Below are 27,445 nucleotides of genomic sequence, written 5' to 3'. Positions count from 1 at the left end.
TTACCTGAAGTGCAGATATTCAGGCTTGGACTCCACAAAGAGTGTCCCAGGGTAGTCTGCCTGACCCTCAACATCTACATGACAATTCAATAACCTCTTAGTCTGAGCCCCTCGAGCCTGAGCCAGCTGGCACAGGCCAGCCAGAGGCATCTGTCTGCAATGTAGATATACCAAAAATGGTTTACTCACTTGATTAAAGACAGAAGCTAAGCTATGGAGTGCAACTGAAGCAGCAGTTTATTAAGAATAGACTCCAATTCTACAACTCTCAAAAAAAAAAATCATTTTAAAGGAAAACAGATTTCCTTGACTTACGGAAGTTTGAAAAGATCTATAAGCACTACTGTTACCACAGTCTGATGGATCAATATGCATTCCAATGACATTTGTGAAAGGGCAGTACAGTAAACTCTTTAATATCCGACATTCTATCAACCAGAACTCTCAAATAACCACCATTTTAACTATAAGTAAATTTTAGTTACATTTTCCATAAGTACAGTATAGTGAAAGTAAATACAAATAAATACAGAAAATGCCATATACATTTACAGTGTACAATACTACTGTTGTTGGTAAAGGACTCTAAATACATTTTTATATGTTTCTTAATATCTAATCGTGTTTTTCCTCAGTGTTATGCATTGCTAGGTACACCTCTGTATCATCCAGAATACTTGAATATCTGGCAACCTCCCGGTCCCAGGGCTGCTGGATATGGAAAAGTTTACTGTATTTGATTGTTCTGGGTTGAGATTGACTGAAATCTCTCTTGCTACATCATAATGATAAAAAGTGTTCACTTTTTGCAAAGAAAAAAAACACTGTAGCCACCTTCTGAAACTGGCTGAAGAGCTAATACATATATGAAACTATATATCTGTGATGACACGACTATAGATCATGTTATACATATGACATACCAGGTAAAGGTCTGACACAGATTTTATAGAGGGTCTGAAAGGCCAATCATGCTGGTCCCAGTCTAAATATGATTGCAAATGAAGCTCTGGCAAGGAAAAATCCAGATGCTGGCAGGAGAGGATTGGTAGCAAACAATCAGACAGGCCATGTAAAGCAAAAGTATGGCAAGCAGATATGAAGTAATAAAGCATGCATGCAAAAACAGAAAAGATAACAATTAAGAGAGAATTCAAAGCCATCTAAAGTTCAGACCAATAAATAAAAATATACAAAATAAAACATTTAAGTAATGAACGCTTAAATAAAGGAAAGAACAAATAAGCATTTAAACACTGACGAGATTAAATAATTAAAATGTACTATGTCCTTTACTGCACACTTATGACAAAGCTTCACAAGTGTCTTAATAGCTGTTAACTCTCAGCTCCAAAAGTTTCTTTCTTCATAATTGCCTCAGACCCTCACATTAATTTTTATGTTTACCAATGCCTACCAACCACAAGGATTTCCACTTTTTCACTCAAAACCAGTCTAAATTAACCCCTAATGGCTCTGAAAACTAATGGAGAAAATCTGAAACTATGTGGGCGGTGTTCCACATGAATATAACATACCCAATAGATTTTGGTACTACACTCAAATATCTAAAATGAGTTGACCCTACAGACCACAATACCTCCACCTACTGAACATGTATTTGCAATATGATCGATAAGATATATTTATGTATCTCACATGCTAAGATAACTGATCCTTGATAATTAACCATTTGCTAAGTACATTCAACTGCAGTTAAAAAATAACTTCAGGGAAGCAGAAAGCAACTCTTTACTTGTATAATTACAATTTGCACTCCCCTCCTCCAGCACCCTCAGGACCTGAGTGGTCCTGGCAAGGGGAGGTCATGCCAGCTGCCTGGTGGGGGGCACTCCTGCAGGGCTGCTCATGAGCAGCACAAAACCCCATGTTTGAGGGGCGGCTGGTGGAGCTCAGTGCCCAGCTGGCCCCCAGCTGCGGAGCTGCTGGGGTTACCCTAGCTAGAGTGCTGCAGCTACTCTCTAGTCCAGCAACATCAATTGTCCTGCCAGACAAGGGGTGTTGCTGGACCAGGGTGCACCAGATAAGGGAGTTTTAACCTGTATTTCCATACCTGCCACCACCTTGTCAAAGGCTAAGTGAGATTATGGACTACCTACGATTCACTTTCTTTTCTCTGCTAAATGGAAGGTGTCATTGAGATACAGCAGTATCAACAGCATATGAAAGAGTAAATGGTCCTTATCTGCATAACTTAAAAGTGCACAAGCCCCTTTTTATTTTTAAAATGGCTACAAAAAAAAAAAAAAAAAAAAAAAAAAAAAGAGATGACACAGAGAAGTTACTCACCTGGGCGCAGTGACCATTTTTCGACAAGATGTGTCCCCCTGTGGGTGCTCCACTGTAGGTGTCGGGCCCCATCCCGGTGCTACAGAGCAGAGATTTTGATAGCCATAGTCGGCTGTACCGCGCATGCGCGCTTGTTGTCTCACTCTGCTCATACCTGTTTTGTCAAGTGCGCAGTCTGGCTCAAGCCAGTTCCTCAAATCCGCCCTGGAAGCTGAAAGATGTAAAAAGACCTCTGGAGCAGGGAGGAAGACAGATAGTGGAGCACCCATGGGGACATGCATCTCGAAGAACAATCTTTACTGCACCCAGGTGAGTAACTTCTCTTTCTTCCTCGAGTGATGACCCCGTGGGCACTCCACAGTAAGTGACTGTACTGCAGTACCCTGGAGATTGGAAGGAGGATCCCAGAGTTATATCTTTGAAGCAGATGCTAATACTGATATTGCTAATGATGTGTCCATGGTTAAGTGGCTTTGGATTGCTTAATGCTTTGCAAAGGTTGTCATGGGAAGACCATGCTACTGCTTGGCAAATGTGTTAGAGGGAAACACCTTTCAGGAATGCTGTCAATGCAGCCATTGCTCTAGCAGAATGAGCTTTTAGTTGAGATGAGAGCAGTATGTGCCATTCCGAGTAGCACAACGTAATACAATAGGCAATGAGCTTCACAATTCATTGAGAAGATAACACTTCACCTTTGGACCAATCGGCGATTGAGACTAATCAGGTGGTCCCTCTTTTGGAATGGCTTAGTTCTGTCTATATAGAAAGCCTGTACTCTACGGACATCCAGAGAGTGATGCGCTGCTTCCTGCATTGAAACCTGTGTTACCTTCCTTTTATCCGAAACCACAATCAGCTCATTAATATGAAAGTTGGACAAGACCTTGGGGATGACGGCCAGATGGAGCCACAGTACCACTCCTTCCTTGTTAAAAACAGTATATGGTAGAACCACCATCAGGGCAGCTATTTCGCTAATCCCTCAAGCAGATGTTATAGTGAGCAAGAAAATGGTTTTAAGGTCAACATTTGGAGGGAAACAGTGACCATTGGTTCAAACGGTGGCCAAGCCAGTACTGAAATTACCAAGTCGAACTCCATGGTGGGGGAACAGGTCTCCAACCGGGGGAAAGGTTCACAAGTCCCTTGAGAAAAAGTTTTGTAAGAGGCTGGGCAAACAAGGAGGTACCATCAATGGAATGTTGAAAGGCTGTACTCACTGCAAGATATACTTTCAATGACGCTAATGCTAGACCAGTCTGTTGCAGGTACAAGCGGTAGTAAAAGACTGTGTGCAGAGGAGCTGTGTTCGGGTTGGTTTGCTGCAAGGAACACCAGAAGACATATCTCCTCCACTCGGAAAGGTAAGTAATTTGTGTGGTTTGTCTTCCAGTATGAATCAATCAATACCTCTTTGACTTGAGCAGAACAGAGGCCCTCAGATGCACTTAACTTATTAGGAACCATGCCATGAAGTGAAGTGTTATGAGGCTGAAAGTGCAGTAAGGTTCCCTGATTCTGGGTTAAGAGATCCACTAGGATGGGATGTGGGTTTGGAGGGTAAGGCAACATCCTGTGAAGCAACAGAAACAAAGGCTAATGAGCCCACACAGGTGCTACCAATATCATCATGGTCCCTTAAGTCTTGACTTTTTGTAGGCCCTTGGGTATGAATACTGTAGGAGGGTATAGAGGAGTGGTCACCTCCAACTGAGGAGGAACGCATCCACCCTGAGAGCCCAGGCCACTCCAGCTCTGGAGCAATACTGGCTGTATTTCTTGTTCTGATAGGTCGCGAAGAGATCTATGTAGGGGTATCCCCAATGCGGAAAGATGTGGTAAAGGACACAGTTGCATCGCTCCCACTCGTGATCTGGTGCAAAATGTCCACTGAGGGAGTTGGCTGTAATGGTGTTAATACCAGCATGTCATATAGACTACACCAGTTCCAGAGGCAAACTGCTTCCGTACAGAGAGACTGGGATTGTGCTCTGCCTTGCTGATTGATAACTGATCATAGTGATGTTGTCAGTAAGCATTGTTACTGTTGTTTTGTAGGTGTGCGCGCAGAACTGCCCGCAAGCGTTGAAAACTGCTCTGAGTTCCAGAAGATTTATATGCAGGGATGTCTCTCAAAGTGACCACTGGCCTTGGACTGACCACCTGTCCATATGGGTCCCGCATCCTAATAGAGAGGTGTCCATCGTTATGATGCGTGAAGGTTGTGATTGATGAAAGGGCACATCTGATAATAGGTTCCCTTGATTTGTCCACCATCGCAAGGAAGCTTGAACATGGGATGGTAGCGTTACTACTCTGTGCACGATTGCTTAGTGGAGGTATGAACTGTGGTTCGCCAATGTTGAATACAACAGAAGCGCAATCTGGCATGCCAGACTACATGTGTCATAGCTGCCATGTGCCCCAGCAATTACAGGCATGTAATTATTTTGACCATCAGGCTGCGAATAATGATCTTAATTAAGCCCCGAATAGCCTGAAACCATGCAAGAGGTAGACAGGCTCTGGCTGTAGTAACATCCAGTCAAGCACCAATGAATTCCAATGTCTGGGTGGGTTCGAGGGTAGATTTTTGATCGTACACGAGAAGCCGCAGAGACTAGAAAGTTTGTCTGATGATATTTATCATAGTGAGCATTTCCACTGGCAAAACAGACTTTTAGCAAACAATCGTCTAGATAAGGGAAAATTATGACTCCCTTTCAATTTAGGTGCACTGCTATTATCACCAGGGTTTTGGAAAATACCCTCTGGGTGATTGAAAGGCTGAAAGGTAGACTGCAATAATGAAAATGGTCCCCGCCTATGGTAAATCGCAGGAATCTCCTGGGGGTGGGGTGAATTGTAATACAAAAATAGACACCCTGAAGGTCGAGAGCTGCAAACCAGTTGCCTTTGTCAAGAGAAAGGACTATGGGAGGCAAGGATTATTGTTCTGAACCACTGTTTCCACAGACAATTTAAATTTCGAAGATCTAGTATGGGTCACCATTCACCTGTTTTCTTCTGAGCAAGGAAGAACGTCTCGTGAGAGGGGTCCCTGAAGAGGGACAGGGTGAGAGGGGTGGTTGGTGGAACAGAAAGGAAGGAGATGGCGTAATGTGATTAAATTCTCTCTAAAACCCATCCATCTGATGTGATCATCAACCATTGGTCGAAGAAGGGTCTGCGTCTGTGATGAAAGAGGAGTCTTGACAGAGGGGCATTTGAGACAAAGGCGGCAGTATTACATCTCTCAACCAAGGAGGCAAATCTGCTGCTCATTGGCTGGTTGAGACTGGATCTCTATTGAGATCATAATTGGTCAAAACCCCACGAGTGAGACTGATGATGTTGTCTGGCAAAGGCATAGTCATACCGTCTCTGGTATACCAGGTAGCGTTGGCACTGGTACAGTGGTGCATCCATATCCAGGGTATGGAGGGTAGTCCGGGAGTCCTTACTCAAATGGAGAGCTTCATCTGTCTTTTCTGAAGAGAGTTTTAATCTGTCAAAGGGTAATTACTCCGCTTTTTGCTGCAGATCCCTGGGAACTCCTGCCATTTGTAAACAGAAAGCTCTGTGCATCACAACAGCCATTCCCAAGGACCTGGCAATGGTATCTACAACAGCTGAAGCTATTTTGGGGCCCATTCTAGAAGATGCATATCCCTCTTGGACAATCACCTTGAGTATGGGCCTTTTAGAGTCTGGAAGATTGGTCCATAAGAGTAGTCAGTTTAGTATAATTGTTAAAATCTTGATTACAGAGGTGTGCCACATAATTTGCCATTTGCAGAAAAAGTGTGGCAGACGCATAAGTTTTTCTTCCAGATCCTATCTTTTACTGTCCTTATCTGTGTGTACTCCTGATTTGTGGGGTCTTTCATCTACATCATGGTTTCCCAAACTAGGGGGCGTGCCCCCCCGCAGAGGGTGGGGGAGCACGAGGCTAGCCAGACTGTCCATCTCATTCCTGCCACCCCAAGAAAAAAGCTGGCCTTTGCTTCCGGCTCTCAGCCCCTGCCATTTTACATGAGTGACATGGCACAGCCACTATAAAAAGCAGGCAGCTGGTGAAGACCCATGTGGAGTTAGCTGCATTCTGCAAAGACGAGTGAGTGTAGGTTGTGGGGGAGAGGTAGCAGGGAGGGGCAGGAAGAGGATGGGGTTAGATGTGAGGCTAGAGGTGCCTTGCTCGGGAGAGGGAAATGGACTGGGGTAAGAGCTGGCCCTGACTGCGTGGGGCTTGGGCAGCTGGCGGGTGGACAGCTAGCTCCAGCAGCGTGGGGCTCTGGCTGGCAGGCATGCAGCTGGCCCTGGCAGTGTCAGGCTCAAGAGGGCACCTGGGCTGGCCCCAGCAGCATGGGGCTCAGGCAGCTGGCAGGAGGGTGGGTGGCTGGCAGTGTGTGGCTCAGGCAGGCAGCTCTGGTAGTGCAAGGCTCAGGCAGGTGGGCAACTGGCATGGGCAGCTTTGGCGGCTGCCACAGGACTCAGGCAGCTGGCCAGCTGGGGCTGAACCATGCACCCGCAAGGGGCTAAGAAAAACGATATGCTTATTTTTAATTTTAAATAACATTTTTATATCAAGTTCTTGTGTTTATTTTAAAATTACTAATTGATTTTTTTTTACTAAAATGGGGGTTGGATGACGGTAAAGAAGAGGTGGGGGGCATGAGGGTTTCTCAAAAATCAAAAGGGTGGGGGTGTGATGCCAAAAAGTTTAGGAACAGCTGATCTACATTGGGCAGCATCCACAATTATAGTTAGGCTGGGGATGCATAAACAGGAACTCCGTGCTCTTTGAGGAGACAAAGTACTTCCTATCCCTCCGCTTGTTTGTTGGTGGAGCTGAAGAAGGTGTTTGCCAAATATCATCTGCAGCTTCTGGCACAGCATCATCCAAGGGGACAGCTATTTTAGAACTTTGTGCAGGTTGTAAGTTCTGTAGAAGCCAGTGCTGCTTCTCCTGCACTTCAGTAGGTTGGAGCTCTTAGCTTGCAGCAACCCTTTTAAAAAGTGACCAAAAATTGTCCAAGATCACCTGGGGCAGAAATGTCATCTGGGGAAGAGGACGAAATATCCGGTGGGGATGTGTCTGGCGGGCATCTTCTAGCTCCGAGACTGGATCCTCCTCAAACTCAGAACGTGTGCACTGAGGTGATAAAGGCTGAGGTCTGGAGATGGGAGGACAGTCCAGAGATGAGGATTCCCATGGAGAGCTGCAGGGGTAAGGTGACCTTTCAGAAGATCTAGGTCTTTAGGAATGACAGTAATGAGATCTGTGATGATAGCGGTTGCCATAGTGGTGACAGAGTGTGTTCGGTGAGAAGTGTCACGATGAGTAATGACCATGTAGTCCTGCTAATGTTACACTTGAGGTAATACTGGATGGTAAGAACACCTGTATGAGGTCCTGGATGAAAGTGGAGGTGACAGAGACGTGCCTGGAACGATAATCTTCCCGTTGCAGTTCCTCCAACAAGGGATACAGTCATCATAGATAAGGCGAGAGCAGGGAACCAGACTTTCCTACAGCATGGGAGGGCAAAACCAGCAACCATAGTGCCAGAGGCAAGAGCAACAGTGCCAGAGAGAACACTGGTGATAGCAAATCCGGTGTAGGGCTGCAGTGCTTCTTGGTTTGGTGCCAGTGCAATGTCAATACCAAGGTAGTTGGTACAGTTGGTGTGGTTAACAAGGACAATGCCAATGTCACTTTTGTTTGCGACTGGCCCTGTGCCATTGACACCATGGGTGCTGGCTTTTTACTCTTTGGCGCCATCACCACCTTCAACTGAGAAGGGATGGTGCAAGAAGCCTCAGATTTACCAGCATCGCCTACCCTGCTTCTTGAAAGGGATGGCAGGACCTGGTGGGCAATGCTTTCATCTTTTTTGAAGGGAGCGAGCCTGGTGGCGAGGATCTTAATTTATGTGACGTAGCATTGTCTGAGCTCCTTAGCGATTCTGCTGGCTGCAGGATTTTATCAAACAAGATAATTCAAAGACACATTTCTCTGTCCCAGTGGGCCCTCGCGCTAAGTTTTGAACAACGAGGGCACTTCTAAGGAACGTGCACTTTGCCCAGGCAACAAATGCACAAAGAGTGGCCATCAAAGGCTGGCACTGCCTCGCTGCACAAGTCACACTTCTTGAAGGTGGAGGAAGCAGGCATCCTGTTAAATCGGTTTTCTATTCTTTCTCTTTTTTTAAACTGTCATGGTTGAACGTTCGAGGAGAACGTTTTAACACAAAAAAAAGGAACCGCTAAATACTGAAATATAACAATGAAGTAAAAACTCTTTTTTCAAAAAGAAAAACAGATTAACTAAACACTAACTGCTAAACTAACTATAACTAACTGGAGAATTACGTAACACGTATTTGAGAGGAAAATATATCTGAGGAGAGAACTCTTGGCTCCGTCTGCGGCCAGGGTGGCTTGAAAGGAACTGGCTTGCACCGGACCACACACATGACAAAAAGGACACGAACGGAGTGAGACGCCAACCACGTATGCGCAGTCCAGCTGACTATGGCTATCAAAATCTCTGATCTGCTGTGCTGGAATGGCCCAACACCACAGGGACATCACTTGAACTAATTTCATCTCCAACTACAGTTTTTACAACCAAAAATCATAAAATCCTGTAAAATAAAGTTTGTGATGGAAAATGCCATTCAACCTTTTGGATGTAATGATGGAATGAATGAACAAAAAACATTTTAAAAATCCTTATTTCTTGCAAGAGCCTTGATAAAAACTTTAAAGAGAGTTTTTCTCCCCAATATAAAACATAACCCAATTTGTTATATATAAGCACACATCAATTCAAGTACTTTAAAAATAAATCTAAAACATCTTAAAAATGATTCTCACACAACACTTAATCATTTTTTGTAAAATGAAAGTTGAGGGAAGTATTTTGTTCTTGCTTAAGTAACCACAAAGTAGGTGGCATCATACGACCCAATTCATACCAGTTCATAAGGTTCACATAGAGATTCTTGGAGTTTCTTCCATTCTAGCCAGCCCCCTCCTCAAAACACCAAAAGTATACCTACCAAAGGAACACCACTTTTTACAAAAGGGGAGCTGTTTTGAATAATCACAAAGCAGACAGGATCCATAGTACATTTATAGCCAAAAATCAACACTTTCGACAATGCACCTTTCAAACACAGCCCAAGACTCAAAACAGACAATGCAGATCTACCAGCATACTGACATCTGACTTTTGCCGTATTTAAGCACCATATTTAAGCACTGTTACCATTTTTTTACTACTGCTTTCACATTCTTGGGACACATCCTGACTGGCATAGATCCTTTAAAGCCAACGGAGCTATCACTTTTTACACTAGCTGATGATCTCCTCTTTATTTCTGAAAGATCAGAGTAAGGAAGAGCTGAGGTTTATTGTGGAACAACTGACTTGACATTTTGTAGGGAAGAAGGTATGATTTCTGCAATGAAATTCATTGTGTAGTTACAGAACAGTTTTCACCTCTCTCTGATCATTGTCCAGACGCAGGTGCTCAGTGTGTTGTTTTTGTCTGTCCTTCCGCCTCCACTGTGCAGGTGCATTTCTCTTTGTCCATCTACAGATCCAACAAGATCACTCATTAGCTACCAAAAATGAGAAAAAAAAAGAGCAAAAAGCAGGAGCAAAGGTTTCCATCTTGGAATCCTAACAGGGCTTGACGACGTTGCAAAAAATAATACTTATTGACAACAGGCACTAGCAACAGGCATGCCAGAACCATGCCAAACACAGGTTAGCGGCCAGCACACATAAGGACGGATTGTATTTAGCACCACTTTGTAAGCCAAGAGCCTGTACTATTTGAAAATAAAAGGTCTACCAGTGAGGGCCAACCTCAACGGGCCACAAGATTGTTGTAACCACGATGGTCTCCCTAGATAGGGTAGTTTTATCAGCTGCACATATGTACCTAGAATTTGCAAGGTGAGCTGATTGAACCAGAGCAGCACTTTGGTTTGATTCAAAGGGAGCACACAGCTCTCGCAGTCAGTGCTGTGTGCAATCAGTACACACCTTACTTTACATGCCCTGGCTTTAGGTGCATATCATTTTAGTAATACCAGTAAGATTAAAAACTATGTGGATGAAAACCAGCAGAATCTGGTAACCCTGTACATGGGCAATGGTAAACAAAAGGTCTAGTGCGCCACACACAGAAGCCCAATGGACTAGATCTGGCCCCTGAGACATAGGTTGTCCACCACTGGCCTGGAAGAATATGTTCTTAGGGAAAAAAACAAAACTACCATCTCATGCACTTGGTTTCTAGTTTGCACTTCTTTTAGGCATCTTGGCCACCTCTGCAGGTACTAACCTCTTCTTCCTCTTTCCTCTCGCTTTCTATGAGAGGTCTCTTATGCTAAGGGATTAGCTTTTAACTCCACTCTGGCACAGGGCTCTCTTTCTTTTAATCAGTATCAACTGAAGTCACTCAAAGACTAACTCTGTGCCTACTGCAGAAATGGTCTCCTTGCTTCATTTTGTTACTGAAAGGATCCTTAAGAGTCCATCAGATTCTGAAGTGCCATTCTGACATTTCTCATTTACAAGGTGATTGAATTTGCATTCTGAAATCTCAGCTTTGGTGTTATGATTCAGATCTCACCAATATCCAGTGCCCAATAAAATTTGCTTACGCACTTGTTGCTTGCTGGTCCTGTAGACAGTACATCAGACTGAAGCTTGGGGAAAAACCCAAGTTCATATTTCCCTTGTCCAATCTTCATATCTAACAAGTGTGGGTGGACTGCAGTGTGATCTATTTTCACAAGTCTTAACTCAATTGCTTTCTCTGAAAGGGGAAAAAAAAAAAAGGAGAGGGGGGCATTTCTTAAGCATGTACTTTACAGACAGACAACCAGTGCTGAAAGTGTTGGGAGAAGCAAGAGAGAACCTTAAGCACTGCCTTACCAAAGCTGCTGCTGCTACCAGACTGCAACAGACACACATACACACTTTTTTCAAATCACTAAGCACTGTAGATAACCTTCCTTTTAGTTACCATATATAGTAAAAAGAAAAAAAAAAATTTTAAATTTGAAGGGGCAGGAGAATCCCCCCATTGATTAATATTTGAACAGGGAGGTTTATGTACAAGTCCCTACTGTATCAAAGGACTGCCAGCAAGAGCAGCAAGATGCTTGTCTTATGGGGAATATCCCACCCTCATGCACTGAAGACGACAGCTGATCTCATTTTGCCCTTTACAGATCTCTCTCTCAGAGCTTGCTCAGGTTCTCACGCCACCCTTTCCATTAGAGAATTTATTTCTCCACTAGAGCCTCAATCTTGAGTTCTTGTTGTTGGCTTTTGAAACATTAAGCTGTTTAGATTGATATTATAACTAGTAAAATATCTTATTTCAACCAGTTGTCTAATTCTCAAGGGGCTAGTGAGAACCACAGTCGCATCTTATATTTCAAAGAGAACTGCTTCTTAGTCTTACCTGCCTCATCAACAGTAGTGCACTTCTGATACATAGATGTGCGCAGAGTTGGTGTCCTAACATTTAGCAGTCTAATTTTATCTACTCTGGAGTCAAACACTCTCAAAACTGGGTCTTTGTCATCATCATCATGGCACATAATCTTATTGTCAATGAAAGATGCAAACATCTGTGTCTCCAGAAATCTTGAGAGAAAAGGCAAGTAAGGTTCAGGCTGGTCCGACAAAAAAGATGCCTAGTGAACAAGAGACAAACTTTTTTATTTTTAGATACTATACATATATACGAATGATACCTTGTTACAGTTCTGTATATCATCAAAGTGAAAGTATTCCTGATCAAGGACATAATGAAGAGTTTTAGAGATCTGGAGCATCCTGTTTTGGGGGAGGGAGAGCACGTTGGAGACAACGTTCCCTTTTACTGTGCACGCCAACTCCACCTTGAAATATACACTATGTAAACTCATTTAGTTTGCCTAACAATCATCTATTTCCAGCACTTTATTTATATCTGAAACATACAGAACTTTACAAAAAAACAAGATTTTTAGATTTTAGCTGAGCTCAGCTCCCCCACTGGCAGAACCAACAATGGGTTATATGTTTTGAACCAAATCCCACTTAAGTCAATGGGAGTCTTTTCACTTGCTTCACTGGGTGTTAGTTGAACCAGTCCCAGAATGTAGGTCATCACAGCCAATGGCAGTGAGCCTCCATATCCAGGTCAATCAACAACAGCTCATGCAACTGCTCTAAAAACAGCTGTGTTGACATTGCACCATGGGCTGGTTCTCGGGATCCAAGCCTTAAAGGACATGGGGCAGCCAACTGTTATCTAATTTTGTTCTACACCACAAGCACTAGAATATCTTCAAGTCAAATATATATAAAATAATCTCTCTATTTCACAGCTGATGGGAACGTTTCCATGAAGAAACTGACACCTTCACCACATTCCTTCCCTGTTCCCCGTACACACTCACACTCTCCCTCTCTCTATAACAACTTGTAGTTTCAGGTCTGAGTAATAACTATTTAAACAAACATGACTCAGTTTTGCACTTCTTTTCTAACTTACTTTATCAAAGTTCTGCATCTGCTCCCTGTTGGTAAACCAAGACTCCTTGTCTTGACTGGGCTGAATGACAAACACTTCATAGTCAGCGAACATCTGCGTAAAACGGTTGGCAAAAACTTCTCGGATCTGGATGTTCAGCTGGTAAACCCGGAATTCTTCTTCATCACATTGAACTTTGAGATCCTTTTTGCCACTAGTCTCCTCTCGCACCTCCAGCTGAGAAGAAGAGACCACAGAACAACAAAATGTTTTCCTACCTTCATGTGAGATTTAGGTACATAAAAGGACAGCAGGCCCACTCTCCAGCCCAGTTTGTTATTCTGTTCTTATGCTTTCAATCAGCCTTCTAACCTATAACCATAAGATTCCAAATAGTGCTCTCAAAGAGAGCAATGTTTAATAATTCAGCTACTGGCATCAGATATTAGCGCTCCCATAATAAACTGGATATATGCTTCCAATGTTCAAAATGCTAAATATAAGCATCTTAAAACACATATAGAACACGTACTGACACCATTTACTTTTTTTGGTGTTAATAAAAAAAAGCAACTATTCTGAGATCATATGCGACTTTACTAATCAGACTCACTAGAGGATTATGCATTTCTCTCAAGTGTATCATAAATCCGCATTTATTGCTGCTCTGAGTTATTATGTATTGACCTTCAAATTAATAAAGACGTGCATAATCAAGAGTTGTTATGCAAAGAGAGAAATCATTTTTCCAAGATCAGATACTTGATTTAGAGGAAAAAAAAGCCACACCACACACTCCTCTAACAGCAAAACATTGCTTTCAAATGTACTTTCTAAAAGGACATGTACTAAGGTTTTCAAACCTACAGAGAGGATCTGGAGGCTCAATTTCTCACTCACTAATTAGGTGCCCAGTTTATTAGGTAACTATGAAAATCTCAGACATGACTAACTATGTACAATATCTGCAAAGGTGCTTATTCATATCTCCCGCCTTGATTACAGGACAAGTAATTTGTTCGAATATCTTGTGGTTTCCACATCTGCACAATGACTTGCAGACACACACAACAGCTATTCACTGCGTTTTAAGCCACATGGCTTGTACTACACAGAGTGCAATGCCTGGTCTAAAGCCCTTAGCCAAGGACCAGCTGTATCCATGGATTCTGCAATGATTTCTCTCCTATGTAGACAGCTGCAACAACAAACAGTTAAAGAACTCTATTCTAGACATAATGTCCCAAATTTTGAAAATATTTCTAGCTTTAGAGCCAGGCACTATCAGCTAGCCACTTCAGCAACAGTTTTTGTTTCCCAAAGAGTTTAAAAAGAAAAAACTAAACAAGTTATGCCCCCGCCTCCAGAGTCAGACACTTTTACAGAAATTAGTAAGAGGGGAGTGGGAAGTTGGAAATGGTTTTCTAAAATGGAGCAGAGCGCAGAGAGGCCTGAGAGCACAGAAACTTATAAGAGGTGACATTCCTGCTATTTCCCAATGCAATAAGCAAAACAAAAGCTTCTTTCCAATTTCCTCTAAAGAGAGAGAGAGAGAGAGAGAGAGAGAGAGCGAGAGAGAGAGAGAAACCTAGGAAGAGAGAGAAAACAGCTGAGGTGACAATCTATGAATGCTCACCCTTACTTTTCTTCCCCCGCCCCCACAGGGCATTTTATGGCCATAAGCCAGATCCTCCATTTCATTTCCCCTTTTGTATCACTAACTTCAGCAACACAAGCAAGAATCAGCCTTACTAAGGGGAGATCTATGTGGAGCAATTTAAAACACACAAAACAAAAACAAAACAAACCTGACTCTTCCCTCTATATCAGAAGCATAACACAAATCTCGGAGACCTTTCAGGAACATTTATGCTGATATTTCAGAAGTGCAGAGACGGTATGAGCTGTATGTGCTCAATATCTCTGAAAACCAGGCCCTAAACGCTTAAACACTAATGAATAAAGATTTGTTGCATTTCTGAAGCAAGTATAGCATTATCCACATTCTACAGGTAGAGAAACTGAGGGAGTGAGATGCCAACATAATTTCTGTCAAAGTGAAGACTAGTCTCCACAAATAACGCACATTAGCCAATCACTATTAAAAACACACATTTTTTCCCCACAGCCAGAACTGGCATACACAGTTAAGAATAGTGTAGGCAAGGCAACTATTTTTAACATGTCAACAGGGCAAAGCAAACATGAAGGTGCAGCCAAGGTGTTAACCCTGACCATACCCTGACAACTTGCTTTTGTCTATACTATGGTGTTCTTATAGGTCAGCTAATGTATTAAACACACTTATTTCTAGCGAAGATAATGTCTACGTATTCAGACCATCACTCTCTAAATCTCACTCACTCACCAGATAGTGCAATTCTACAATACAATTCCCAAAGAGAATACATGCAATTCCATAACTTACCTTTTCTAGGCTCACACCTGTTCTTTTAACAAGTGCCTGCAGCCTTGCTATGGTCTCATTTTCCTTTAGCAGTTCATAGGAATTTAAAGGTGATCCTGCCACGTTCCCATTTCTTTTATCAGAAACTATGTCACATGCTTGGAGGTTCTTCATCTTCGAGGCGCTTTCACTGCAGTGCAGGTTTCCCTCAGGTGGAATTCCAAATGCCATTAGGATTTCAGAGATTTCCTGAATGAATTCAAGTTTATTGGGGAATTGGGGCAAATCCTCTGGAAGTTCAATGAAATGGTTGTCTATGTCCACAAAGCATAGGTTGGCCTGAAAAATTGGGTCAGGATAGTATAACGTTAAACTTCAAACATGGAATTGAACACTTTAAAGAGAGAGTCATTTTACGTATTATACCTATGCTCCACATACACTCCTTGAGTTACCACAGCCTCAGTCTTTTGGACTTAACAGCACACTCCAAGGCTACGTCTACATGAGAGAGAGTTTTGTCAACAAAATCCACGGAGCAGCTACACACAAAATGGGTTTTGTCAACACTCCGTCAACAAAACTCGACACTTCCACCAGCAGCATTCTGCCTCTCCGGGATGAGGCAGAGTGTCTCTGTCAACAGGTTCTGTCAACAAAAAAAGCCGTGTAGATGCTCCAGGAGGCCTTTCTGTTGACAGAGGGGTCCTCCATGGCACCAGCCAGCTGGACCCACGAGATGTCCTCTACACTGTAATCACAGCTCTATGCTGTCTGCCTCCAGCCACTTTTAAAGGCACAGGGAGCCCTGGAAACCCCATGACAGGAAGCTGAGAGTGTGCCCGCAGTAGACCCACTACGCTGCTAGCTCTGTACCCTCACAGTCACTCCCTAGGACACAGAACAATGGCAGAGGGCACCAGAGACCTCCCAGGGCCCCCGCTGTATGTGCCTGAGGGATCCCAGGAGCCACCCTGGGCATCAAAGAAGCGGGCCCCCTGCTGGTCCAGCTGCCAGACCTCCTGGCCCTCTGGGGCAAAGAGGCCATAGTCCTTGACTCCACGGGCCAAGCACCGGATCGCCCCAGGGTATGCCCACCTTGCCACAGCCCTGGCGGAGTGTTGCCACGCAGCCCACACCCTGGAGCAGGTGCAGGTCAAACCGAACGAGCTCCGCAAAGGCTACGTGCGGGCCCAGAATACATGGCGGAGGTCAAGGGCAGGCACAGCCACCTTCCCTATTACACAGGGCTACACTATCTCCACAGGGAGAAGGAGGGTGCCCCCAGTCAAGAGGTCGTTGACAGCAGAGGAGACCACTCCAATGCAGTTGGAGCTAGAGCAGCCAGGAACCTTGAGTACAGTCAGGGGACACCCACCATCATCCTAGATTCAGGCCCCTTGAGTGAGGCAACATCCAGGGTTTCTCCATACATCTTTGGTGGACCACCTGGTGGGTATGTCACAAGTCGCACACACCAGGACTGGGGGGGAAAGACAGGGAACACCAAGAGCCTGACCAGGCCAGCTTGGGCGGCAACCCACACTGTGAACCCAGAACATGCAACCATGTGCTCAGCAGCTTGTCCCACACAGGCTCAGCAGGTAGTCCCTGGGCACAGTGCCAGCGCACTGCTAGCTTCACAGGGGGCGCACAAGCCCCCGGGGAAGGTGCCTGCCCTGCCATGGCTGGGAGCGGGCCAGCCAAACGCAATGACGCAACCCCATACACACACCCAAGGAGTGTACCCTGGCACCCGAGCATGCCCACAGGCAACAAGCAGCATCTGCCCCCATTGACAGCGCTGCTGGCAGCACATGTGAGGGGGCCCTGGGAGGGCCAGTCTGTGCCCAGCTCACCCACCACCCAGGTAGGGACCCCTCTGTGGCCAGACACCCTCCCCCCACACAGGATTCTAGCCGACTGGGCTGGGGATGGGGGAACGCAGCAGTCAGCCCTGTCCCCGAGACACCGTGGGGTCCCCATGCAGAGGGCACAGGCATGCACTCCCAGGACAGCCCTGTCCCATGGCCTGGGGATGGGTTGGTGGTGGCTGTGTTGCGGGAAAAACTCACTGTCTCCCCTTCATTCCCTGGAGCTGCACCACCCAAGGGCCAGGCCAACCCCACCACACCACCAGGGCCAGCCAGCCCAGGAGCAGCACCCCACAAGTATGGCATCCCACCACCGCCAGGGCAGGCCTGCAACTGGAAGGGCCATTGCTGCTCGGCCATGGCCACCCTCAGCCAGCAAAACAATCTGCTGGAGCAGTGGCTGCGGGAGGACCAGGAGTGGTGACAGGAGCTGGTGTGGGCCTGGGACCAGTTGATGGCCAGGATAGACTGCATCCTGGCCATCTGGGTGGCCAGAGCAGCCTAGGCCTCCATGCCTGCAGCCCTTGCTGCCCGCCTCCCCTCCACCACCATTGCTCCCCGCCCCACCCCTGCCCCTCCCAACCCTATTCCCCAGGTGGTGCTGCAGGTCCTGCAGGGGGAAATTAATCCTCAGGACCCCCCCCCCACCCTTTTCCCACCCCAGCCCTGCACATACCTCCCTGTTCCCAGCCCCATCCCAGCCCCAACAGGGACCCCAAACCTGCTGCAGGAGGAGATCCTGCAGCCAACACCACTCAGGGCCCGCCCCCCTGTCCCAAGCCCCTCTCCCACTATACATATATGTAAATAGTTTGTTATTGGAAAAAAGGTTTCTGAGACAATCATTTGTTTTCATGTTAGTAACAGTTCTGTTTTCACCACCCCCATGTGTCTCTCTCTACTGGGGAGGGGGAGGGGGAGGAGGGTTGAGGGGAAGAAGGGAGGAGTGGTGGTGGACAGGGAGTAGGGCCCCAGACCCAAGGGTCCCATGGCAGGTGCTCTCTTGTAGGGCCTCCCAGATGCACACCCTGTCCCTGTGCACCTGGTGGGCTGGAGCTGTGCCTGGCTGCTCATAAGCACCTCTGCTGTCTGCCCCCAACAATGGGGATTCTTAATGGACTCCAACTGGTTATTCTGCAGTAAATAAACGTTCCGGCTGGGTTCATCTTCCAGCCCTTACAAGTAACTTTTCATGGCACATATGTTGGTTTGGACTGATGTTCAATACCAAAGTAGCTTTACCACTGTAGATCTCAGGTGTGTATGCAGTCTGCAGCACCAGCCTTCAGACACATGCAAACTACATTTATATCCGAAGGGGCAGACTGGTGGTGGGGAACCCCCAGCCCATACTCTGGGTCTGGACCCCAAGGCTCAGGGCTCCCCTCCATAGCATCTGGACCGCAGCAGGGTGGACAGTTTGGAACCTGGAGTCTTGCAGGCTGCCTCAGGCAAGCCGTGGTCCATATCCAGACTGTGAGCTCTGCCGCTTGCTGCTGTTCCCCCCGCCGAGGGGAGGGGAAGCAGTGACTGCCTTGGCAGCACTGCCTGGAGGCCTCATCCCACTGCTCTGACTGGATGGAATTCCAGCCAATCAGAGCAGGGGAGAGCGGTGCCTGGGAGTGGAGGAAGGGGGCAGAGAGCTGTGTGCATCCAGGGGTCAGCAGGTAAGTGCACTTCCATCACCCAGACCCTGCACTCCTTGACTGGTCCTGCTCCTCCTCCTGTCCCCCCAGCTCCCAACACCCCTCTCCTGCACCCTCCTCCTGCCCAGACTCCCCACATGCACCCTGATTCTGCCCCCTCCCTCCCAGACCCTACACCCTCCCTTCTGCCCAGACCCTCACCACAACAGCTTGGGGCCAGAGGAGAAGGCCCTCTCCATGGCCACTGCACCTCCAGCAGGCACAGCCAGTAGAAGGAAATGCCCTCAGCTGGGGCAGATCCAGATTCATCTGCCCCTGTGCTCCCCAATCAGAGTGAGGAATACAGAGAACTGTGCACTTATCTCACTTCCTGGCAAAGGGGAACAGCCAGCAATGTTCCCATACAAATTGGGGGGTAGGGGCTCGGTCTTAAGGCAAGATAAGCAAGGCGGGTGCTTCATGCCCCATGTTCGCACCAGGCAGGCCCCACTGTCAGCATGCTGGATTAGACCCTGCTAATGCTTTGCCTGGGCTGGGGGCTGGTGCACCTCCCACCAGGCCCTCCCTAAAGGGCATCTTGGTGGTAGCTGTCTCAGGGATAGGGTAGTTGTGGACAGGCAGGGGAGCACCCCCAGCCAGTGCCTTTCACCTGCCTGGTGATTCTGTCCCTTTCTGTATGGTTTTATGAGAAGCAATCCCATTCCAGACACATCCCATTTTCCTGGTACAACCAAACCCTTTTCAATTTAAACAATGGAAATACAGGGCACAATTGCTGATGGGACATCACAAAGCTAGCCTCTGGTTTCAAAATTTTAAGGACAAAACCATATTTCCTTTGCCATATATGGTTCATTTTGTCAAATATCTTGCCTTTATCTTTAGACACTACTTCATGCTGCAAAAGGCCACAGAAAAATATAGCACACTTAGGGTGCATCTACACTGCAATAAAAAGATCCACTGCATGGGAACAACTGGCTCCAAAGGCTATACAAGGACAGCGTAATCTGGTCTCAGCCTGGCTCGGAACAGGGATTTTGGAGTCTCACAAGGAGGAGTGTCTGAAAACCCAGGCTCCAGCCTAATTCTTTTGCCCCAAAGCCCAAGCCCTACAAGCCAATTAGCTGACCCAGGCTCTGAGACTCAATGCCAGGGGTTTTTTCAATCACACCCAATGTTGAACTCAATTGTGCAATAAAAAGGTTCTTCCCAGCCTCCTGCGGCAATCAGTCAATATTATGTAAAATATTACATCAATGCTATATAGAGTTTAATGGTTATATGTTATAGCCTGCGTGGTAATCAAACTTTTATGGACCGGAATAAATAGAGCTTCAAATCTATCAATGTTATGAGTGTGATGGATAAAATCAATTTTCATAGATTCATATGGTGAAATCCCAGGCTCATGGAGTAAATGGCAAAAGCTCATTTTGAAACCAGGAGGGACCACTGTCTTTCTACAGAACACACTCTCATCAGTAATTCCTGCATCAAGTCTGTGTCTTTCCTTTTAAAAACAAAGGAGGACAATGCAGCAATGTTTCCCAAAAGGACACTTAAAAAGCAGCGAAAATAGCTTATTTGCTTGACAATGAGTAAGTTCCCACCCTGTCATTACGCTGAGAATAGAAAAACAGTTCTGTTTTGAACATTAGCAGATGCACATTGCATGAACTCAGACTCCTCCCCTGAATGGATATAAAACAGAGTAAAGGCCTGTGTACAGCAGGGGTCTGTGTAGCAGAGGTTCTCAACGAAGGGATCACAAGCAGGTGTCCGAGAGTTGCTTTGTCCTTCCTATTGTGACTACGTGGGAAGAACGCCAAGAAAAAAATGCTTTTGTTGCAGCACAGGGTTACAGTATGAAGAAGGTTCAGAAGCACTCATGTAACATCAAGATACCTCTCACCTTGGTATCCCACATCTCAGTCCTGCAAAAACTTTAGCTTTATGCACTCAGGTCAATGGAACTAAGCACATGCACAGCAGATGCAGCATCACAAGACCTAAACCCAGGTACCTCTGTACAGACACGAGAGACTGAACACGCTTACCACACAAGGGAATCCTTTTAAAAGGCTAACTGCCAGGGTATGAAAACAAAAAGCAGTCAAGTAGCACTTTAAAGACTAGCAAAACAGTTTATTAGGTGAGCTTTCGTGGGACAGACCCACTTCTTCAGACCATAGCTATGTGGGTCTGTCCCACAAAAGCTCACCTAATAAACCATTTTGCTAGTCTTCAAAGTGCTACTTGACTGCTTTTTGTTTTGATAGTGTATAGACTAGCACGGCTTCCTCTTTGTTACTATTGCCAGGGTATGAGTGAGGGCAGAACTTGGCCCCATAGCATTGTCTTGACTAGAGAACATTTTTAAGTGTTCAAGATTTCAAGGAAAGAGTCTCTTCCACTACTGCAAGCATCCACTACAGCCTTTAACATTTAGTCACAATGCTGCTACACTTCCTGCCAAATAAGAATTTGCAGGCGTTAAAATTGCTGGTGGTAGCAGCAGCAGCTACTGCTTGTAGAAATAAACTCTTCAAATGGTTGTCTTAAAGGTAAGAGTAGGAACAACTTAAAGTCAGTCACCATCACAATCAAATCAGGATGTCAATGTGCAGCATCCTCAAGAAATCATCCTACCAACAAACTGGAGAAACACAAAGCAGCCACTATTACTCAAAATAACTCTCTTGCTCAAGATGATCTAATGTGTTGGAATTCAGAAAAACAAAGGGCTGTTCAAGGGCTTTGTTTTGGAACAGCAAAACAAAAACAGAACAATGCCCCTCTTAAGATCCAGTTTGAGAAGTGAAACCTTTACAATGGCTGGGATTAGAAAGCTAATGGGGACAAGCATTACACAGTCCTAAGGCGTAGCTTCACCTTCAAATGTGACAATGTCATCTCCTCAGCATTCTGACTTCTGAGAATGGCTACATCATTCACAATAAGTGTTTTGGCAAAACGCTACTTCTTTCTGACTCTCCCAGAACTTAAACAGCACTGCTCAATTGCACCAGAAATGTCAAAATGATTACTGTTTGAATTTCCATTGTGCTTTCCAACCTGCATTTTTCTCACAGAAAGAAATGTGCAGACAAACCCTGTGCTAAAAAATACCTCCAATTCTTGCAAGTTAGCTGAGCATGCAAATTACTTCTAAAAATAAATAAGAAGCAACACAGTAAAAATTCTCATGTTCTTGCTTACAACGTTTTTATGTTTGGCATGACAGCAAGTGTAACTAGTACTCTGATCTACACTCATGATAAACAAAGCACACTTCAAGCAGTAATGTTAAAAATAGTAAAACAGATTGTCCTTCCCTCCACTTCAGTTTTTTTGCAAACGTGTCTTCCTGCACATCTCCTCCCTTTTCATTCTTTGGTTTCCTTAGAAGCCTGTGATGCAGCTCCTAGTCTCACACCCACACCATGGGCATAATCCTGCAAGATTCTGAGCTCTCGGTCTTCAATGCAGCAAAATATTTAAGCATGTCTGCTCAACGAGAAGCAACTCCAGCTACACGTACGCTAGTCAGGACCAACTAATCAATGTGGACAGGTGACTAAGGAGGAGTATAAACATATGGCTGGAGAATGCGGGGGAGTAATTAGGGAAGTGAAAGCACAATTGGAAGTGCAGCTGGCAAGGGATGTGAAGAGTAACAAGAAGGGTGTCTACAGGCATGTTAACAATCACAGCGTTATCAGGGAAGGTGTGGGGCCATTAATGGATGAAAGAGTTAACCTAGTGACAGATGATGTAAGAAAAACTGAAGTACTCAATGCTTTTTTTTCGCCCTAGTCTTCACCGACAAGGGCAGCTCCTACACTCAGGTGCGAGACAATGCAGTATGAGAAGGTGGAGGGCAGCCATCAGCAGGGAAGGAAAGAGTAAAGAGCTACCTAGAAAAACTAGATGTACACAAATCCATGGGTCTGGATCTAATGCACCCAAGGGTACTGAGGGAATTGGCAGATGTCATTGCTGAGCCTTTGGCCATTATCTTTGAAGACTCTTGGAGATCAGGAGGGATCTCAGATGACTGGAAAAAGGCAAATGTAGTGCTCATCTTTAAAAAACAAAAGGACAATCAAGGGAACCAAAGACTGGTCAGCCTTACCTCAATCCCTGGGAAAACAATGGAGGGGATCCTCAAAGAATCGATTATGCAGCACTTGGAAGAGGGGAAGTGATCAAGAGTAGTCAACATGGATTCACCAAGGGCAAGTCGTGCCTGACCAATCTAACTTCTGTGATGAGGTTAGAGACACGGGGAAGTCAGCAGATGCGATATACCCTGACTTCAGCAAAGCTTTTGATACAGTCTCCCACAACATTCTTGCCCATAAGTTGAGCAAGTATAGATTGGATTCATGGCCTATAAGGTGGACAGAAAGCTGGCTTGATGGTTGGGCCCAACAGGTAGCGGTCAATGGCTCAATATCTCAACAGAGGTCGGTTTCAAGTGGAGAGCTCTAAGGTTCGGTTCTGGGGCCAGTATTGATCAACATCTTTATTAACGACCTGCATGAGGGACTGAATTACACCCTCAACAAGTTTGCAGATGACACTAGGCTAGGGGGAGAGGCAGATATGTTGGAGGGTAGAGATTGGGCCAAAAGAAATCTGACATAGTTCAACAAGGAGAAGTGCAGAATCCTGCACTTGTGATGGAAAAATCCCAAACATTGTAATAGGCTGGGGAATGACTGGCTAAGCAGCAGAACAGCAGAAAGGGACCTAGGGATTATGGTAGATTAAAGGCTGGATATAAGTCAACAGTGTGCCCTTGTAGCCAAGAAGGCTAACGGCCTATTAGGGTGCATTAGGAGGAGCACTGTGAGCAGATCTAAAGAAATGGTCATTCCTCTCTATTCGGCAAAGGTGAGGCCACATCTGGAACACTGTGTCCAGTTTTGGGCTCCCCGGTATAAAAAGGATATGGACGTGCTGAAGCAGGCTCAGCACAGGGCAACAAAAAAGATTAAGGGGCTGGAGCACATGACCTATGAGGAGAGGCTGAGGGATTTGGACTCATTTAGTTTACAGAAAGAAAAGTTACTCACCTGTAGTAACGATGGTTCTTCGAGATGTGTCCCCGTGGGTGCTCCACAATAGGTGTTGGCTCGCCCGGCGCTGCAGATCAGAAATCTTCTAGCAGTTTCTCCTGGATCGCGCATGTGCCGGCGCGCACCGCCCCCCCTGCGCGCCCCCGGCCGCGTGCACGATCCGGTCCCCACCAGTTCCTTGACCAACCGCCTCAGATGCTCCTGAAAAACACTAGGCAGAGATCCGAAGCGGGGAGGATGGGCGGGTGGTGGAGCACCCACGGGGACACATCTCAAAGAACCATCGTTACTACAGGTGAGTAACTTCTCTTTCTTCTTCGAGTGGTCCCCGTGGGTGCTCCACAATAGGTGACTATCCAGCGGTAACCCAAGTAAGGAGGTGGGTAATCGGTTTATGTGCAGCTTGTCCCCGAGAGGGCTGCTGTCGACAGATGGGTATCCTCTTAGAATACCCGAGGCAGGGCATAATGCTTGGATGTCATAGGATGACCAGGTCGCCGCTCTACAGATGTCTGTTAATGCGATGCCCTTGAAGAAGGCTGTTGACACCGCCACCGCCCTGGTGGAGTGAGCCCTGGGCGGGGCCAGCAAAGGAGCCTTTCGAAGCTCGAAGCACATTTTTATACAGGACGCAATGTGCTTTGAGATTCTTCGTGAAGAGAGACCTTCTCCCTTTGACCCGGTAGCGAGAGAGACTAGAAGCCTGTCCGTTTTCCGGAAGGACTTAGTTCTGTCTATGTAGAAGGCCAACGCCCTCCTCACATCTAGCAGATGCAGGCGTGCCTCCTTGCCGGAGCTGTGAGGCTTCGGGTAAAACGAAGGTAAAACTATTGGGTCGTTAAGATTGGACTCCAAAGAGACTTTTGGAACAAAGGCTGGGTGCAGCCTTAAGGTTACCGCCTCCTTTGAGAATACTGTGCAGTGCAGCGTTGCCATCACTGCCGTGAGCTCACGCACCTTGCGGGCTGACGTAGTTGCAAGGAGGAAGGTTGTTTTTATCGTAAGGAGACATGTGGAAACTGTGGCTAATGGTGCACAAGGTGGACCCAATAGCGTGCTGAGCGCCAAGTCCAAATTCCACGATGGTGGAAGTGGTTTCCGAGGAGGGGTACAGGTTTACCAGCCCCTTCAAGGACCTGGTAATGATAGGATGGGCAAATACCATGGGCCCTTCCTCTATATGCCGAAAGGTTGATATAGCGGCGAGGTGGACCTTTAGCGAGGATAGAGAAAAACCCGCCTCTCTTGAGGTCCAATAAGTATTCTAGTATTACAGGTATAGTGACGTCAAGGGGAACTAACTGCTTGGCGGAACACCAGGCTGTGAATCGAGTCCATTTCTGGTTGCAAGTCCTCCTGGTGGAGGTCCTTCGGCTACATTCCAGGACTTGTTGTGCTCCCTCCGTACATGTGCTCTTTAAGGAGCTGAGCCATGTATTAGCCATGCTTGTAGGTGCAGACCCTGAGGGTGCGGGTGCACTGTGGACCCTTGAGCCCGCGTGAATAAGTCCGGCGCCACCGGTAGAGGGAGCAGTGGGCGGTCTGACATGCGCAGAAGCAAGGCAAAACATTGCTGCCTATCCCAAGCGAGACTATGAGTATCACGCGAGTTGTCTCCCTTCTGGCTATGTGCAAGACTTTGCGGATAAGCACTGCGGGGGAAACGTGTAAGGTAGGGAGCCCTTCCATGAAAACATGAATGCATCTCCCAGGGACCCCCACCCCACTCCTGGCCTGGAGCAGTACTGGGGACCCCTTTTTTTTTAATTGGGTGGCAAACAAATCGATCTGGGGAAACCCCCATGTACGAAAAGCGTGCTGTAGCAGATCGGAGTGGGTCTGCCATTCGTGCGTGATTGCACAGCGCCTGCTCGGCTGATCTGCATTCACGTTGTGAGTGCCCGGCAAGTGCGAGGCTTTCAATGTTATGTTGTTGGTGATGCACCGATTCCACAATCGGAGTGCTTCTGCACATAGGGCACGGGATCGTGCTCCTCCTTGTCGATTGATGTAAAACATAGTGGAGGTATTGTCGGTATTGAATCCCGACTACTTTGCCAGGTAGGTAATCTCGAAAATGTTTGCAGGCGTTGAACACTAATCTGAGCTCCAGTATGGACATGTGCAGTGCCTGTTCCGCAGGGAACCATAGCCCTTGCGTTACCTTGTCGCCGATGTGCGCTCCCCATCCCATGTGGGAGGCGTCGGTGGTAAGAAAAATAGAAATTTGTGGTTGGTGAAAAGGCACCCCCCACTAGCAGATTCTCGGGGTTTTCCCACCACGCCAGGGATCTGCGCACCTCTGTTGTGGGCAACACCACCCTGTGGACAGTGTGGGATGCCAGTTTGTAAACGCTCACCAGCCAATGCTACAGGCTTGACATGTGCAACCTGGCATTCTGTACCACAAACATCGCTGCCGCCATATGGCCCAGCAGCTGTAGGCACGTTAAGACCGGCACCGTGGGGCTGTATGTAATGACTTTCACCACTGAACTGATTGTGCGGAAGCGGGCGTCGGGTAGGTACACCCTTGCTGTAATAGAGTTTCTGCGTGCCCCTATAAACGCTGTATGTTGTGTGGGTTCGGACTTTGACTTTGCGAGGCTGATGACTAGACCCAGCGAAGAAACGTGTCCGCTGTGACGCGTATCATGCGCGAGACCTCTGCCTTTGAGGTCCCCTTTCAGCAGGCAGTCGCCCAGATCTGGGAAAATAAACTCCCCCTGTCTGTGCAGGTAGGCTGACACCACTGCCAAGGTTTTGGTGAAGACTCTGGGGGCCGAGGAGAGGCCAAACGGAAGAACCCTGTGTTGGAAGCACTCCTGGCCGACCATGAAGCGGAGGAAGCGTCTGTGTGCTGGGTGGATTGTTATATGAAAGTAAGCATCTCGTAAGTCGAGGGCTGCAACCCAGTCTCCATCGTCCGGTGCCGTGAGTATCAAAGCAACTGTGATCATCCAAAACTGTTGCTTGAGCAAGTAACGGTTGAGGCCCTGAAGATCTAAGATGGGCCTCCAGTCTCCTGTTTTCTTCTCTGGTAGGAAGTAGCGTGAATAAAAACCTTCCCCTGGAATTATTCCGGCACTCTTTTTACCGCCCTTATGAACATAAGGTGAGTCACCTTCTGCTTGAGCCTCGCCTCGTGGCAGCGTCCCTGAGGGGACGCCTGGTGGGAGGCTTCGTCGGTGGAAGCGACTGGGAGGGGATCACGTAACCCATGGCTATGATCTCCAGCACCCATATGTCTGTGGTGATCTTTTGCCATTGGGAGTGGAACGGTCTGAGGCGATGATGGAACATGAGATGAGAGTGGCATTGAGCGAGGGTACTAAATAGTGCAGCCCCCGACATACCCATCAAACTTGTTGCCTTTGAGGCCTGACCTGAGGGCATACGGCTTTGTTGAGAACGTCGCCTAGGAGTTCTGTACTGTTGCCGCTATTGATAGCGCCCTTGGCCGTAGCCCCACTGATATTGAGCACGCTGTGGTTGTAAGCGTAGCGTCTTTGCTGAGGATAAATTCCCCGCCCCCGCCCCTTGATAGGCCGGTGGAGACACAGGC

The 27,445-nt window shown here is 46.6% G+C and overlaps 1 protein-coding gene across 10 annotated transcripts in view; it reads right to left on the bottom strand.

Moving 5' to 3' along the window:
* The window catches only part of DENND5A (DENN domain containing 5A), a 116,306-nt gene that overhangs the window by 39,701 nt on the left and 49,160 nt on the right, over positions 1-27,445 (bottom strand). For 6 of the 10 annotated variants that reach the window (XR_012645989.1, XM_074997429.1, XM_074997431.1 and 3 more), the window contains 6 exons: positions 15,295-15,612; positions 12,888-13,103; positions 11,808-12,042; positions 11,003-11,153; positions 9,824-9,917; positions 924-1,031 (listed from right to left, as the gene is read on the bottom strand). Coding sequence is in view for 9 of the 10 variants with exons in the window: in XM_074997429.1 (XP_074853530.1) it covers positions 924-1,031; positions 9,824-9,917; positions 11,003-11,153; positions 11,808-12,042; positions 12,888-13,103; positions 15,295-15,612 (1,122 nt within the window). In the remaining variant the exon portion in view is untranslated. The remainder of the gene's footprint in view (positions 1-923; positions 1,032-9,823; positions 9,918-11,002; positions 11,154-11,807; positions 12,043-12,887; positions 13,104-15,294; positions 15,613-27,445) is intronic. The other 4 variants (XM_074997433.1, XM_074997435.1, XM_074997434.1 and 1 more) reach the window with 1 other exon arrangement.

The sequence above is a fragment of the Carettochelys insculpta genome, chromosome 6 (assembly GCF_033958435.1).
Source record: "Carettochelys insculpta isolate YL-2023 chromosome 6, ASM3395843v1, whole genome shotgun sequence".
NCBI classification, from domain to species: Eukaryota; Metazoa; Chordata; order Testudines; family Carettochelyidae; genus Carettochelys; species Carettochelys insculpta.
The sequence above is the reverse complement of the archived record's forward strand: the minus strand, read 5'-3'. Positions and strand labels throughout refer to the sequence as shown.